At 34.1% G+C, this 17,917-nt stretch overlaps 1 protein-coding gene and 1 long non-coding RNA gene across 36 annotated transcripts in view; one reads left to right on the forward strand and one right to left on the reverse strand.

The window, feature by feature from the left end:
* Positions 1-17,917, forward strand: part of LOC105332198 (sorbin and SH3 domain-containing protein 1) — a 65,182-nt gene that overhangs the window by 1,343 nt on the left and 45,922 nt on the right. For 29 of the 35 annotated variants that reach the window (XM_066065565.1, XM_066065573.1, XM_066065567.1 and 26 more), the window contains exons 2-5: positions 12,939-13,090; positions 15,446-15,516; positions 15,753-15,794; positions 17,182-17,280. In XM_066065565.1, coding sequence (XP_065921637.1) covers positions 12,939-13,090; positions 15,446-15,516; positions 15,753-15,794; positions 17,182-17,280 — 364 coding nt within the window. Of the gene's footprint in view, positions 1-3,059; positions 3,218-7,363; positions 7,496-7,527; positions 7,668-12,938; positions 13,091-15,445; positions 15,517-15,752; positions 15,795-17,181; positions 17,281-17,917 lie in introns of those variants that run through there. The other 6 variants (XM_066065591.1, XM_066065593.1, XM_066065592.1 and 3 more) reach the window with 6 other exon arrangements.
* LOC117684668 (uncharacterized) lies at positions 581-7,447 on the reverse strand. The gene is made up of 3 exons (XR_010707471.1): positions 7,335-7,447; positions 5,517-5,747; positions 581-1,182 (listed from the first exon to the last, which is right to left on the reverse strand). It is a non-coding gene; the product is annotated as an uncharacterized lncRNA (long non-coding RNA).

Here is a 17,917-nt window from a genome sequence, read left to right on the forward strand (position 1 = left end):
TACACAATTGTTACTGCCCATTGAAAAAATGATAAAAAAGAGAGGTATAATGAAGACAATTTCAAGATAGCATACATTACGGTGCTTGAGCAATCCTATTATTGCAACTTGTGTTAATTGCAGCAGTACAGGTATCCGGTGTCATTTCTTGGTAATTGTTATGAATAATATTGCCCGCAAAAGATGCAAGCGTGTGTATGTCTGTGTGCATTAGTCTGATGTGTTTTCTGTGAGAGAGTGCATGTGTAGTGTAGATTTTTGCAATGAATTATTAGAACACCATGAACAAGATCTGGTAGATGATGAGGAAGTATGGAAACTCTTCAGGGGAGATAGTGCCTTGTCTGATCCAATAGATGATCTCTTATTGGATCCAGCCCAAAGTGATTCAGCACAGAAAGAGGATTGAGAGAGCTCTGCGAGTAGGGCTTTGGCTTATTCCTGCACTGTACACCAAATCTCAAGGCAAAAATAAAAAGAAAAAAAAAACTTACTAAAAAACCATGTGGCTGTGCCTGACTCTCGGTATAGATAAAATTTGAAACATTTGATATCAAGATATTTTTTCAAGATTAAGACAGGAGGGAGAAAAATTTATTTGGGTAAAGGCACAGCTCTGAAAAGATTCAGATCTCCCTGTTTTTATGCATTGAATTGTACATATACATCTAAGAGATAACGAAGTTCTTCAATCTCTTGAGTTGAATCAACTTCTGTTGTAGACAAGCTTGACACTCAAGTGTTTTCCATAAGTGACTCCTGTTTTGTGTATCAAAGGTGTTGTCTGTTTAACTTTCCTATTCAATGACTGACTTCATGATAAATTATTTTTTTTGCAAAAATTGTTGTTGCATCATACTGCCCAAATGCCAACTTTTTTTATTTTTAATCATTATTAAAAAATTAATATTAATCCAAATTGTTTCCCTTTTGCGGTGATTATTTTACCACATGTTAGTTATTTAGTTACATATTTATTAATCATGGTTGGCAAAGGAAGAGCCAGCAACAGACTGACTTAATGCTATTACACAGTTCATTAACCCTCTCCTGGATGGGTTTTAGCAGTGGAGTGAGGAATTTTTGTTTGTCTATCATTTTAGGCTGACTTAGAGGGATCTTCCTGGTTTTCCAGATGAAATACACCCTTCAGGTCATAATGCAGCCTGCTGTATATTCAAGCTGAAATACAAATATTGAAAAAGCATTTAACATAGAGCTGTTGGTTTGGTGAAAACCCCCCACACTTTTTAGATGAAAGAAAAGGAATAGCTATTTTTATTATCAAAGAAAAGTAACTCATTGTTTTGAAAGGTTTACTACCTTTCCTGTAGGAACCCTATGTGTCAGCAAGTTCTTAATTCATTGTATGCTGCAAATTTTGACAGTTTTGACTCATTCTGGATTTAATTACTATTTCTTGGTTCTTAATTCTGCATATTAAATGAATGAATGATCAGCAAAAAAAGAAGGAGAGAGAGAATATTGTGCAGTGAAAAACAATTTTTTTTTTTTACTGTTGAGACGTTCGTTCGTGGATTGGCAAATAACAAGATTCCCTCTTATTAAGAATTATTTGCTAAGGATTGGCAAGAACATGTCTGATTTACGACTCCAAATGTAAAATGCATACAGACTCTGGCAATTGACCATGCATGGCTTTGCATAACTTTATGAGACCTTATGATCTGTTAGTTTGGTTTGGCAGACTGACGTTTATTTAAGGTGGGGTCAAGTGGCTTAGGTAGATGAATACCAAACGAGTATGTAAAATGGCATAACCAAATAGAAAAAAATACAGTTCAATGAATTCGTTAGGAGACATGTAATTGTAGTATAAATCTTTGACCCTGTCGAGTTTTACCTAACTATGACCCTTTGCTAGGAGGAAGTAATTATTTTGGAAAGCCTGTTTATTCATTACGCTATGAATTTTTTTTTTCTGTTTGAAGCGAAGGTAATATGATGAATTCCTCCAACTGTTTGTTTTAACTGGGAAAATTACCAGCATATATTGATTTTAAAAAACCCAAACTTTTAAACAAATAGCCATTTATAAGAACCTGTTATATTTTCATCAGCGATTAAAGTTTAGAGCAATATGATTGAACAGAATATGAGATTATTAATGAGACATTTTTGGCTGCTGTGTATTCACTGTACAGGTTGCAGATCACGGTTAGATTGGAGCTCTTGCCAACACAGTTGTATCTGGGATGATATAATAACTGTCTACTGCAGGCCGCCGGTGAAGCTGCACATGCATGCACATGCAGGTGTGAAATGAGACCTGTAAATATCTTGTTTGTTCAGGGTTATCTCTTTTTCTTTTTTTTTAGTTGAAGTGTTTGAAATCGATGTCTCAGCAATTTCTTTTACTTCTTTTTTGAATTCTGTTTTTTTGGGAGTGACTCAAAAAAAATGAAATAAAAAATATTATTTAAATTTAAAAGCTTTTTTTTGTAAATACATGTATAAACCTATGAATATATATCGTGGTGCGGAGTTATTCTATTAGACTAATAGTTCAATAAAGCACTTTGATCATTGTCAGTAAATTCATTTTCTGGCTTCAAGATGTGCAATGGATCCACCCTCTTTACTTTAAGACTTTCAAGAGTTGAGTCTGAATGACGTATGCTTGTTGCAGAATAATCACATCATGACTGTGTGTATCTTGGCAGTGAGGGGCTGATATATTTAAACATTGGGGGGATGCTATTTCTGGAGGAGCATCAGCCATATCACCGTAACCTATCCCCCGTTTGTACACCAATAATCACGTCTTTCAAGTTTATTGCTTAATTTTAACGTTGCTGTACAGATATTTAGAGCATGACTAACACAAAAAAATAGCAGTCAATTAGAAAGATGAAGTCTTAATTGAAATATTTTTAGGCTCTGGCAGCTTACACACTGAGTTTAATGTGCTGTAGTTACTAAATAAAAATCCTCATTTCTAAAGTACTATTTGAAGGGGGCTTGCTCTTATCATTGAGTTGAACAGCAGCAATGAAACAATCCCAACCAAATAAAAAAAAAGTTCTGACAATAGATTCTGACGCCATGGCGATGACCTCAGAGGTCACTGCACCAGTGAATTTCTTTTTCCATCATGTGATATGTGCTAGTTGCTGAGGAAACTGGGTTCCTCTTTTTCGGTGGTGGGATTATTCAAATTCGAAAAAAAAGAGATTTTGATCAAACAAAAGAAGAAGTAAGTATAAAATCTTTTAATGATATTTTTGAGATTTGTTGATGGATTACAAGATTTGGAAATGAAAAGAATGTTAATTTCTCATGTGGTTCAGCTATTGCTGCAATAGGTTTTGACGTCGGAAGATGTTGAAGTGTATATCAGAGACACATGTTAACTGCCGATTACTTGTAATTAGTTGCATTCCAGCCCGTTTCCTAGCTCTAGGTTGATTTAAATACTCCATAATTGTAACTAGGTATCTATCATTATCTATGTTCACAAATGGGAGGTTATTCAATGAAACAGATGGCCGAGGCCTAGATTACAATTGTAAGGGTCAGTAATTCTGATTAGAATTCAACTCTTGTTAGAAAATCCTTTGAGTTGCCATTGACATCTATTTTTATGGGTTATATATACTAGGATTAAATGGTTTTCCTTTTTATCTTTTTATAAGAATTTCTCTCCTGTAGGTACGTTTTTACTACAGCTGATGAGTATTGTGATATTTATTACAGATAAACCACCTGTTCAAAGACCCGTAAAGAGCTTTAGAGCGATACCTGTTTTCATTATATTCATATATTGGAATACTTGTACTTATTAATTTTTTACTTTTTATTTCAATGCTTGACTAGCTTAAAGCAAGGCTGTAAAGTTAAAAATAAGTTTGTTTTTTTAAAAATAATCATAGAAGGGTATGTATGTGAAACGAGAGAATTTTTTAAAAGAAACACTACACTTAGAATCATGCACCATGCATTGAAATAAACATTCCAATTTGAAAAAAAAATTGTTTGGTAATAAGAGAAATTGTGGGAACAGCATGCATATATAGCTTTGAAATTCATTCAATTGAGACACAATTGAGGAGAAATTTCTTCTTCGCAGTTTGTTTAGTCTGTTGAGAATGGGGAAGATTAGATAGCCCTGTATGTGTGCAAGCATTTTGTTTATGCTGGCTAATTTCTCTTTTGTGGCTACAATGGCCACCTTCCCCCTTTTCCTCTCAGAACACAATTTCTCCTAATTATCAGCCTCAGATAAGATAATTGAGTGTGGGCCTGTTCTCACTAAGACAGCCATATTGTGCCATCACCTGATAGAAACAGCTTTTCTCAGCAGGGCATCCCTAACTATCATGTACAATTGTCTGATATATGTGGGTGCATTACAGATTTTTCAGCACATGCATTTGGAAAATATCATCCTCTTCAAATAGGTGCATGTTTTAACATTCCTGGGTTAAAAGATTACTTCCTACCAAAGTATTGCAGCCTAAATGCAATTACATTTCTCTATCACATTTCATGTTCAAGTAAGATAACTTGCGTGTTAGGTTATGAAGTTTTTAAGTAAAAGTTTATCAGTTTAAATAGATACTCTATACACCTTTTGAGTGACCTCAATGTACTCATTTGTAGGTATTAACAATAAAAAGAAAATGAAAACATGCTAACAGCTAAAGATGCCTGATGCAGATACTGTAATGATCTTGTGGTTATTAATCACCAAATATCAACACAACCCAAGATATTCACGTTGAATGTGTCCCAAGTATCTTCTTTATTAGTGTGAGTTCCTATTAGGCTATAGTTGTTAATGTTACGGATAAAGTATAATGAACCTGTGATGTCATAACCTCAGTCTCTGACAGGCTTTAAGACAATAAAGACCTAGTCGTATAGGATATCCCACCAACTACACTCACAAGCCAGACTAAGCTTTACCCCTTTAAGACAACCATTCAACCTTAGTCTTGTATCATTCTGAAGTTGGTACTTTTAATAGTCCAAAATACATGAATCTAGTGGAGCCATCAGGTTTTGAAATTTGTAGTCTGTTCTCAGGAAGAAGTTAGTCAATTTGGTAGGAAACACTTTGTGTAGTTGAATATACAACATGCCTTTAATACATTTGAAGATTGTATGACTTCTATAATGAAGCATTTGGTAGGCTAGTTGCTGTTGAATGTACAAAATGCCTCTATTTCATTGGGAAGTAGTCTTATTCATGTACACTTCAGGGCATTTTCAGACACACAGTGCATGGAGATGGAGCCCTGAGGGTCAATCTGCTCGGCTGGGTATTAAAGCTAATTGGGGATGCTTGTTTTATGGATTGAGAGAAGGAAGATACCAGGTCAAACAATAAGATTTTCACAACTTTTGATTGTTGGCCATAAAACCTGAAGTGGATCTTCTCCCTTTACAAATTGCACTGGCTAAACCGTAGAGGGTAAAAATGGTTAAAAAACAGAAAACACATGTTGGCAAAGTGGCGCATGAAAGGTCGACAGCACTAATTAATTGTTTACCTCAGCTGTGAAGAGATTTTACTGAGGTGTAAGACGGTAGACATTGTCAAGGTTACTGGTAGTCTGGTCGCAATACTTCCAGGATTCCACTTTTCCTCTATCTTTGAAGGACTTTGACGGATCTCTTTGATATCTTACTAGACGATTGGGTATTTTTTTCTCTCTCACTATCTTGCTTTCTCTGCTGTGAATTTGAAGCGCTCTAAAAGGATAATTTTTATAGCATGTTCCCTGTAAAAAAAATATTTAACCAATGACAAATGTGTATAAAAAGTGACTTAAACTCAAATTAAAAATGGCACAATGTTCAGTTGTGTATGATTTGTCATTTGACATGTTGGATATTGCAACTTTTTGGATTAATCACAGTGAGACAATTATGGACAGAAAAATATGTACCGGTATAAAAATGATTGTTTCATATACCATATAAGTATTTACCATACAAAATAGATTTGTGTTTCCATTCCACAAATGACATCTTTGAGATGTTCCCTTTCTTTGTGTTCCTTCCAGAAACACTGCTTCATTACATTTCATTACATGAAAAAGTGCAGCTGTCAGATGTAAAGCACTTTAAAAATTAATGAAGAAGAGAGGGGAAAAAATCCCACTATCATCCCCTGGAGCCTGCAAATACAGTTTCCCCCTTTTTCCTCATGAATTTCAGAAATTAATCTTGATGGATGGAAACCGAGTCCCACCTGGATAACCCTAGTGCATCAAACCTCTAGCAGGGCCTGTCTGTGGAAAACATTCTGGCATGATTATCAAAGAATTTCAGAAATGGCAAAATAATCAAGAAGCAGTTTTGAGAGCATGTGCTGCTAAATTGAATCGAAGTTAAAGGGGATGTAACTGCTGCAGTAGGGGAATGCCCCATTGAATATATGAGAGAGAGAGAGAGAGAGAGAGAGAGAGAGAGAGAGAGAGAGAGAGAGAGAACATTTGCACCTAAAAACTTTTTTAATTCAAAAAAGTATTTTTAGCTACTTTTGGCAGATGAATGGAGTTTTGTGTCATAAGTCTTCAGATTCAGGCCATGAATCGATGAATCAATGATAAAAATTGTCAAGTGAAGGACATTGTATTTGTCATGGCAGCTAGGTAATGGCAAATTTGCAGACTTTTGGTTGCGCCAGTGTTTGCAACCTTGTTCAGTTGCACGTAGCTCCACTCTGGAACCACCCAGATAAGAAAATTTTTATGAAGTCTGAAATCTCTGAGATTAAAAAGTGAATTTTAAAATATGAATGATGTGAAAATTCAAGATTTGGATAAATGATAGATGTTGGAAAAAAGACATAAATGCCAGATTAAGATATGATGGTCTTTTTATGCTGATCAAGCTCTGCATTTACAAAAACATGTTTATTTGCTTGAAGATTTGTTTTGCTGTACATAGCTTCACTTCCCCCACAAGAAGGCAATTATGAACCTAACTCTTTTAATTCATTAGGATCAAAGGCAATCAGTAAAGAGGTCTTTTGATTTGGGTTTGTAATGAAGAAACAAGGTGCTTATCTCATTATCTGTTTGTCTTGCAGATTCTAGCTGTTTATTGTGTGCAAATATTCTCACCTCTCTGACCCATTGTGTAAGTCGAAGCTTCATATTAAAACCCCGGTGCTCTAGAACATGTATTGTGATATAATTAAACCTCTAAACAGCACATCCTAGAAACCTGTGACATGCAGTTTTACAATCGTGAGTCATTGTTTGACAAAGTTAAATGTCTTGCGTGTATTTCTTTATTGATGTATTGAAATAAGAATAAAAAAAGAGATTTATCGTGCACTATACCAAGTTTAGACTTACCAAGTTTATTCTTGCTTTCATTTTACTTTTGTTGGTCCCCACACACAGTTCTCTTGCTGTGGTAACACCCCTTGGGTCTTGTTTGAGCCACAACTTGGTAGTGCCTTTTTTGATTTTTGGATTAGTTACAATAACAAGGAAGGCGGACAGGATGATGAAAGGTAGATTTTGACAAAAGAAAAGAGTGATTTGAAATTGGACCCTGATCGTATCAGACAAAACAGACAACCGGATTTCTGGTTTTACATAGTGCCTTCTTGTTCACATCTCTCATAGGATTTAAAGGTGTTTTTTGTGTGTTTTGTGTGTAAATAGGATTTTTATGGAGAAAAAGTAAGTTATCAAGGTTATTATGCTGACTTGCATGAAATTGCTTTTGATCCTTATTAAATGGCTATGATGCATATCTTTTCTGTTCAGATTACAGGATGTGGAAAAATTGACCTTGCATGTCAATAGTTATGAGGAAAAGAGCATTTTGTAAAAGTTTTTTATCTTACGCTCTCGTCACCATTCTTTATTATCTTCACTGCTTGTATATGTGATTCAATTTGTGTTCAGTAAATGCTTTAAGAAAGAATTTTGTTTTTACAAGGATTGATTGCATGATCTAGAGTCCTACTGGGAGATATGGCAATGCAAGTGCAAAACATCAAACAATTCTGAGAAAATATATATTTTTGGAGAAGGGAAAAAAAAAGAGCAAGAGTTTATTGATGTTAAAGTATGCAGAAACACCCCCTCCCAGAGTATTTCAAGTTTATTTTGTTGTAGGTCATTTGAAATAACATACTTTTACAATCGTCCTACCCTGTATTAATCATAACTTTACATCTAAGCTCATAGATGGGGATCAATTAAAAACATGACCTAATGAAATTTAAGAATGGATCAAGGAACACGTATGACATTTCATATGTAGTCAAATGAAGTTCAGCATTTAAGAAACACAAGAATGCATTGGGGTCTTGCAATAAGTATAATTCATTTGATCAACACGATCAGAACTTGATCCATTTAAACATTCCTTTGGTTCCAGTAGTTCAGTGTCCTGCATATTTTCTGCAATTCCTACTTAATACCCCTTTGACCTTTCTTCTTACATTCAGTAGATATTTATATACACATAGTTATGGATTATTGAATTGCCAATTTTGGTTTAATGGTTTAAGCTTGAACATGTGTTCTAGAATGCAGGGATCTCTTTGTTCGGCATTCAGTACTGTGTCTGGATAAGCTGTAGTTAGTACATATCTCTTATTATCCTGTTTGTGTGTTCAGCAAATTGATATCATTGTTTCAAACTATTTTGTGTAGATGTGTGAACAAAATAGTTTAAATATCATTGCATTGCCAATTTGTTTTGCAAACATAATGATGACAATAACATTTTCATCCGACAATGTACACGCATGTATGCAAAATAGCCTATTGTTCTACAGCACTGCAGAGGGTAAGAGTTTTAATGAGGTTTTACTTATAAAATACAATGCATAACTAAACATAGCTATTGAATTCTTTACACCTTTGTGATGAATATTGGTAGCATATTGACCATCACTTATAGCAGGAACATGGGTTTAGTTCAGCTTCAGTGTCTTGAAATCTATATGCAAAAACTTTGGCCAAGTTTGAAAACCAGTTCCTAACTTGTTTCCTTAATGTATCACATGAATAACTAGTTTTTTCTTTACAGACTGAACAATTTTTACATTAATGTTTATAAAAGAAAAACAAATATTCATGTAGCATAGTATGTTGCATCTTTTCTCATCAGTCACAATTGTTGTTAGAATTCACTGGTCTGGTCTTCATCATATGTACATCATCAGAATAGCTTCTGTACTGATAAAAGATTGCTTCAAAGATAACCTTTGAACACTTAAAGTGAGTAATTAAAAATTTGACCTCCTTGAAAGGGTGTCAAGATCTCCACAAAATTTTAAAGAGAAGATAGGTCTAGTACTACACTTATTGATTTATTGCCTTCAAGGGCATTCATCATGTTATTGGTATTTTTTATTGCCCTAAGTGTGGATAAAGTAATTATATTTTTGGGAGGAATAACTGTTTATAACACAGATACTGGCAGTATGAGGTTATCTCCTTTTGTGAGTTTTTTATGTGATGGGAATTTATTCCTGAAGGAAAAATGTGACACATTGGTGATGAAGATCCTTTAACCTTATGTAGGGGGTCGCCTCCATCCCTCACAAACAGGAAGTTGTTATAGCCACAATTACACCCTCTATTCACCTGTCTGAGGGTAACCTCAGCTCCAGGCTCAACAGATGATCAGATAAAGTCTTATTTGTATCATCACTAAGCTACAGTATCTCAAAGCGGAAGAGAAGATTTTTCCTCGCCCTTCAAAAATATGATGATGTCTTGTTGCTCCAAGACTCTGATTGATTATGACAAAGACATATGCTCAGAAGTATGAAAGATGTCAAGAGACGTTCCTGTACGATAACCTATTTACATGTTATTTAGGGGTCTTTGATGTTTTTTATTTAGCTGAGCATCTGGTGTACATTGGACTCTGATTTAGATTTCTATCATGTTTCTTTTTTTTTTCAGCCTTCGTATCTTTTAATGAATCATCTGAAAGATAAATTTCTAGCAAATTACTGAGATTATTCAATAGATTCTGGCATTATTTAATATACTCAGTTTTGCAATACTGGTAGTATACAGTATACACTATGGATCATTAGAAATTGATGTTTAAACTCCTATTTTCAATACGGGGTTACTTCATGAGCACATTGCACTTGAACCATCTAACCTGTATACATATAAACTGTACATTCCAATGAAACAACTTGACTGAGAACCTGGTTGTTTCTGAGCAGAAGCCTTTAAGAAATTTGTCAGTTCAATTATCATTTCTGAAAATGATGAGTATGAAATCCTTTTGGAATTGATTCCCTTGTACCTAGTTATAAGTAGTTAAAGATTTTATTTACTGCTCAATAAACTTGAAGAGTATGAAGCACCTTTGTGCACTGTTTGGTTTCCAAGCATTGTCTCCATCTCTCCATGATTTCCTAGCAGGAGCAGACGGCAGCACAGAGTGCACGGATCCCTGCATTCCAACAGTTTGTATTATCTAGCAGACCTTCTTGTAAGTTGTCACACCAATACCAGTTTTATTATTTCCTCTAGCCTTCTGACAGGTGAACCTATTAGTTTAGAGGAAGGGTTAAACAAAAAAAAGAGGAAAAGTAAATCGCTCAAATCAAACTTGTCAATTCAGCATGCTTTAGTTTAAAGATAGACCAAGGAATTCCTCTGATGGATTGGGTGAGGAAGGGAATTAGGTGCAAAATGGTTGTTTGAAATCCAGAAGAAGATAAAATTGCATTTTTTACTTAAGGATGCAGTCAACTTATCTTTTAATGGATAGTAGGGCAATAAGTATTTTCACATTCTAATGTCAACAAAACTCATTGCTAACAACTCTAAGACTTGGAGAGAAAATACACTTATCAGGCAATTACAGGCATTGACTCTTAATTTTTTCAAAGATATTGATTTATGGATACAGATAAAATTAATGTTTGAAAAAAAAAAGATCCAGAATGACTTTAATGCACTTCCTTTCTGATTAAAATCTTTAAAAACCTTGAACTTACACTATTTCATACGATCAAAGAATATCAATATTTTGTTTTGTATGCAGGTTTAACGCCAAGATCAATTTGCCGCAAAAAATTATACAATGTACTTCTATTCGCAATTGTTTTAATTGTCAGATTACTCAAAAACATGTTTTGTCATTTTGCATTGGTTACTGCTATGGGTCAGAAGAAACAGGTTGTATTGACACTTTACAACAATCACAGCCAACGAACAGTTTCTTGGTATTTGTTGAAGGTCTTAAAGGGGCTTGAAGCTTTTTGCTAGTGAAAGGTTTATATTGCAAGATGTGACCATGAATGGCAGTCCCCTTCACACAGACTGGTGTATTGTTGTGCTTCTGGTTTGGACAAACTTTTAAAACCAACCTTCAAATCAAAAAGACTTGACTGAATGTAATTGTTGGTATTACTAAACAATCATCTGTAGTTTGTTCACCTTGCAGGTGTTGTGGATCTAGGTAAATTATACACCTATTTCTTACACTGTCAAGCCATTAACCATTTTACAACTTCTGATTTCTTCGGTAAGCTCCCGTTGCTATTATTCAGTAGCTACAAGAGGGGCCCTTATTTGTACTCTTATATTGACGTTGGTGTAAATCCATTTAACAACAAAGAGAATGACCTGTGAAATAAGGACACAGATCGGGAATCACTAGGATATGTATGAACTCATCCTTTTGATGAGTGTTGGCTTAAACGTGCAAGATTTATGCAAAGAAAACTTGCAATCTGTAGATCTTTTTATTTATTGTGATAGGCTAGCTGATATTGATTATTGATTCATGAAGACTTTAGACCAAAATGAAGAGAAAAATACTTGGCTTGTTGTGGCAATGAAAACAATTCTAAGTTTTTAACGACAGAAACATCAGTAAACTTTATAGATACTACTATCTGTTTTTTTATTGAGTCATGTATATAAATTAGTGCCAGATGGTAAATTGACACATAAATTAAGATAAAAAAAATGTATGCTGTAGTTGCCTAATTACTTCTAATGATAAATAAAGTTTGTGCATGGCTTTTGGCTAAACATCTTTTTTATAGTAAATATAAAAGATTGTTTGGTCCTTGGTTTTTAATCGGTGATTCAGTATATGGATTCTGAGTAAAACGTTTAATGAATTTCAACATGAATTCTTACATCAGCAGCTTTATATATATGATGTGTATTTTTAGATGTCTGCTTGCAGATAGATATGTGCATTACTGCACAACTTAAATGCTTTTAAAATCATTTTCACTCCTTGTATTTTTTGTTAAGAGCAATATTTTTACCAACAAAAAAAATGGAAGCATCTGATAAGAGTTAAATGAATCTCTTGATTCATCACTGACAGCATGGATGTAAAATTCAAAACATTCCACAGTTCTGAGTAACAAGAGGAACCTGTTATGAGCAACACAGAATGATGGTTGTTTAGGAATCAGAAGATGTCTGCCCAGCTGCCTCTGATTGTCTTCTGTATACATGTTCTTGCTGTCTAGCAGTCAGGAGCATTGCCATGGAAACATACTGTAAACAAATGTTGCTGATGTACAATAGATCAGTGCAAAGTGAAAAAAATTCTAATAATATTGTCCTAGTGGTTAAGCAGTGCATCCGGTGTTGTACTGGTATTTAGTTTTGTGTTAATGATGTTGAGAAGAAAAACATTTTTTTGTGCTCCTCTAAATATGTTTTCTTTATAAGTACAGTACCATTGTTGTATGTGATTTTTTTGGTAAGAGGAGTAAAAGATTTCCCTGCCATATGACCTTCCTTAGATATGTATATATGAATCTTAATTACCATTTGGCAGGTCAGACATGGTCTATACCTTGTCCATGTGTTTTTTCTCCACCACACAAACTCACTTCCAGCCACTGCAAACATTTTCTCTACTCCAGCCCTTCTTTGTGTACAAAATCTTGATCCAGAATTAATCACAGATCATTCTCTTTTCTGTATCTTCAGATCAACCCGAATAGTAAGGCATACGTAGAAGGCATCAAGGTAGGGGACCTTATAGAGTCACTGAACGGACAAAAGACAGAAGGACTCTTACACAACGATGTGCAGCAACTTATCAAGATTGCCAGTGGAGAGTTAGCACTACAACTCGACAGGTTCGTTTTGATCATAGAACTTAAACTTTAGAGTTCAATTCCATACTTGCCCAAGACCAATTCTTGCAAAGTACCTATTCTTGCCAGCATATTAAATTGTGAATATTTTAAAGCATTGGCAAGAACTGGTACTTGGCAAGAATTGGTCGAAGTCCTGAAGGTTTCAACTGAATTTATCTGATATAATGCAGTTTGCACTATAACTCAATAGGTTGATCTGTTTCAGCTTAAAATTTTGAACTCATTTACCATTGTTTACCATTAATGCTTTCTAATGTATTTCTAAAAGAAATAGATTTCTTGTTTGGTAATAGAAGTAAGGGGTTCTCTAGACGTACAATTGACACAACTTGCTTGCATATATGTAACACATTAAAGCAATGATTTTGCAGGTCTTTTTAAGAAGAGAACTTGCTTCTCAGTCAAGTTGATAGTACTGTTTTGATCAAGATTCAAACTCTCAAACTTTGGTTTGCACAACAGAATCTGAAGTTGTCAGAGCAGACAATTTGTTATTGAGAAGTCCATAGCCAGTGATAGCACTGAAGAACAGTAAATACTAGCTGCCTTATAAACCTAACAATTACAAACAATTGATTTAGTTGTCAAAAGTTGAAAAATAGCTAAATAATAGCCTATACAAACATTTAAGAGCTGACACTTTGAAAAAAGTTTACAGTCTTAATCAATGGTTATAAAAAAAGATAGACCTTGAAATGTTTTGTGCAAAACAACCCAAAAATGTTTCTCCGTAAAAGACACTGTATATATACATGTATATACCTGTAGTTTGTAAGCATTTTAAATGTATTTATAAACATTAGTAACTTCTTATTTTGTAAATATGTATCATAATCTAGATTTCTGTAGTGGATTTCCTGAAACTTTAAATTGATACTTTATATGGCGATATTTGAATATGCTTCTTCAAATTATGAAGCATCGTGGAATTACCAAAATTTATGATCGCCAATTTTCGTGGGTTGCCACTAGTGGATAGGAACGCAAATTAGTGGATTTTCTTGTATGGTTAATGAATTAATATTTTGTTTTGTTGAGACTGTACTGGTAGATTTGTTGGAAATGGAGGGAGGGCATGAAATCCATGAAAATTATGCCAAATGTTTTGATTAAAATGTACATAAAATAATTACTGAACTGGCCATAGCTCACATGGATTCAAGTTTCAAATCTGTTCAGCTTTACCCAAAAGTGCTGATAGTGCAGTGTCTGTGTCTTATGCTGTGTCTTATTGATTGTAGAGCCCAATTTTCAATTGATTTGCCCTAGCTGTTCAGTACTAAGACTTTCTCAGTAGGACTTTTCTTTCTGACCTTTCTTGATTCAAACTCCACCACTGAGAAAGAAAAAAAAAACAGGATTAGACTCTTATAGATCTATAATTTATAATCTATAGAGGCCTTTATTGAATTATGCTAGCTGCATGCATGCAACATAACAGGATAATCAGTGTTTGAAAACATCCTTGAAATCATTAGTGTAGATTGAGAAGAGTATTGACCCTTCCTATCTTCCTATGACCACTAAAAGTGTTAGTTTAAGCAGTAATAAACCTTTATTGATGACCAGTTGTGATTGCTTGATCTTAATAAAAAAAAAAAGGTTAGTTTTCCTGCATTCTGAAAGGTCTATTTTTGATTTGTTGAACTCTTTTCACTATGTACAGCATACAAGTACAGTTGAACTTTGATATCTTGAACACTGATATCTCAAATACAATGGATATGTCAAAGGGATTTTTATGTCCCACTCACTTATTTTCGAAGTAATTTACCCTTTATATTTCGAATACTCAGATATCTCGAAGTTTTTAATCGGTCCCATCTTGTTCGAGGTAACGAAGTTTGACTGTAGTTCGGAAGAACATCAAGCAGAGGACTTGGGATTATGATGATACCATATACAGGGAAATATTTGCCCCCATTTTATTTTGGCCCATTTTCATCTTGTTGTCAGCGGGCAAATTTAAGAATTAGTGAATTTCAATGTCTCAAATGATCTCTCTTTAAACACAACTTTGTCTGGGTGAATTCAAGACGGGACAAAACCATTTGCAAGAGAAGAATGACGAAAATAACATGGGATGAAAATAACCCTGTATACAGTATACAATAATATATGCAGTTAAAGAAGAACATCCTGCTTAGTGTAAAAACGAATTCAGATTGACACCTGTTGTTTAATGTACTGTGTTATTTTAGTGTATGAATCATAGATTGATTGTAGAAGATAGAAACTTTTATTAAACTGTGTCCATCTGCCACACACTGCATCTGTAACTGTTGTCATTTTTCTGTACGTACAATACGATTACAGTGTGATCTCTGCTTTCAGATCTGGCTCAGCCGTCATGAATGGACAAATGAACGGAGACTTACATACCCACTCGCTGGAGAATGTGTCAGGTATTGTTTCCATCCACGAGTTGGGTAGCTTATCATTTCAAGCACATTGTACAATGATACTCAGTGTTCATTTTTGAATGGTACATACACTGTTTTGGATAATTTTTTGTCTTTTTTATGTTTTTGTTTTGATTTTTTTCAAAATTGAATTTCTGTCACATTGAGCAGTGGTAATGGCAGTTAAATAGCAATGCAACCAGGGTGATGAAAAACTTGCGACTTTTTATTAACTTCAGGGATTTTCCGTGCCACCCCACGAATGATCGTGGAGCCGCAATGTAAGACAACTCAATGAGTGGCTTTATACCTCTTAACTCTGGGCTTCTGCCTTTTACAGACATTATCTTTTTGGAGTGACTTGAACACTAAAAAGTCATGCAGTCTTTCACAGATACATGTAGTAGCCTCATTCTATCATGGACATCTTGGCATTTTAGGACCTCTTTGCCCCTTAGAACATTATCTCCCCTAAGCTTTGTAGAGCCATTTTGTATCAACCCATTGGATAGATGGATATCATAGCTATACCTTTATTGTGGCTGAAAGCTGCTAGTGTTCTGTATCAATGCTTTAGCATAGTACCTGGAGCATATTATATGCTAGTCTTATAGTGTATCTGGTATTATAAATGTACAGTTTAGTTAACTTATAACATGTACATGTATTACCATTAATTAGTATACTCTTAAGATTATTAGCTTTGATAATAAAATTTCTTCGTCGATATTGGAAGAAAAAATTTTTTTAGATCATACATCAGTACCAGTAAGGTAACAGATACATTGATTTAAATATTATGATAAAATACAGTATAATGTGCTGGTACTCTAAAGTGACTCCACAATAAAACATCTATTGGTACTTGGTCAGCCTACTATTTAAAAATTGTGTTGTGAAAATTCAAAGAAATCTTGACCAGACTGTGATAAGGTAGATGTAGAGGAAAGAGATAAATAAAAAAAACCACAGGTACAGTTTTTTCCGTTTATACCCTGGTGTTCTTCATTAAGTACTTTATAACATCACCCAATTGCTGCAGTGGTCAACTGATGATTGAGTTCACAATTGTCACTATGTACATGATGTACACTTCATAAACAATGAATTAGTATTTTTAACATGTCACAATCACCATCCGGGTTTTATGTGGAACCTCTCTCTTTAATTACACAGATAACACAGACTCTTGCAGATTTGTTTTTAGGCCATTTTAAAGATCCCAAATTTTGCACAGCTATGGCGTGATTGATTCCACAGATCGATATTGACCCATGATCTATGTGTGACACATACTTTTACTTTTAAGAGAGGTGTAAAATAACCGCGAATCAATACCTTGGTATTTTTTTGTTATCATATTTCATAAAACAGGCTTTAATACCCTGTATATATTATGAATATATTTACAATGAATTTTGTAATGTAGACTTTTATTTAGTCAATTTTATTTTTACAATATTTATTTAATAAACAGATACTCTGCATGTGCTTTACTTGATATTAATGGAAATTATGTTTGATTCATAATTTTGTACTTTTCCATTTAATTATAACCACCTGGTTATGGCTAAGATGCATGCTTTTTATGGTGGTGGGCAGTTTCTAATATTTTTTTGTTGCTTTAATCTTACATTAAGATATGATAGCTATTACTGATGCTTGCAGGTGGCGGGATTTCTAGGTCATCCAATAAAACCATGGATACTAGTCGCTATGGAGATGGCCTTGCATCTAAATCTTTTTCTTCTGTTTGGTCCCCTAAGGGTTTGTGTCTGCTTCACATTGGAGAAATAGTTTTAAAAAATCTGATGTGTTGTTTGCTGTTGTAAATTATCTGAATAAGTTTTAGAGTACTCCTAAAATTTTTCTTTTCAGATATATTTTTAAAAAAGAATCCTCAATAGTGAAATTAAAAATTTTTAAATTATCATATTATTGATAACCATATTTGTGAATAGTTTTTGTAAAGAAATATTTTACTGAGTTGAAAGATCTTCTAAATTTAATATACCATATATTTTAAGATAAGGCAATTGGTTTATTTCAATACCTTGGTATATATGTGTATATGTTCTTTAGTCAAGTATTAGTAAATTGGATTACAAATAGAGAAGTCATGGGTACGCCAATAAATAGCTGATAAGGGAGAAAAAGGTTCACAGACAAAATGAGTGGGTGTTTTCTCAATTCCTCTGTCGCAGAATAACAGAAATAAATCAACTTTATGATCTCTCTTGTGAATACAACAAAGGAAGAACCCCTTACAAGAATTACTACCGTATATTTAGATTTCAAATTATCCATATCTGAAGGTAATCATATAATAGACAGCATGTCTCCCCGCAAGGGTCGTAATGAAAGGGTCTGTTGCATTCATAAACAACAAGTATTTGTATTTATT

The sequence above is a fragment of the Magallana gigas genome, chromosome 7, assembly GCF_963853765.1.
Source record: "Magallana gigas chromosome 7, xbMagGiga1.1, whole genome shotgun sequence".
Lineage (NCBI taxonomy): Eukaryota > Metazoa > Mollusca > Bivalvia > Ostreida > Ostreidae > Magallana > Magallana gigas.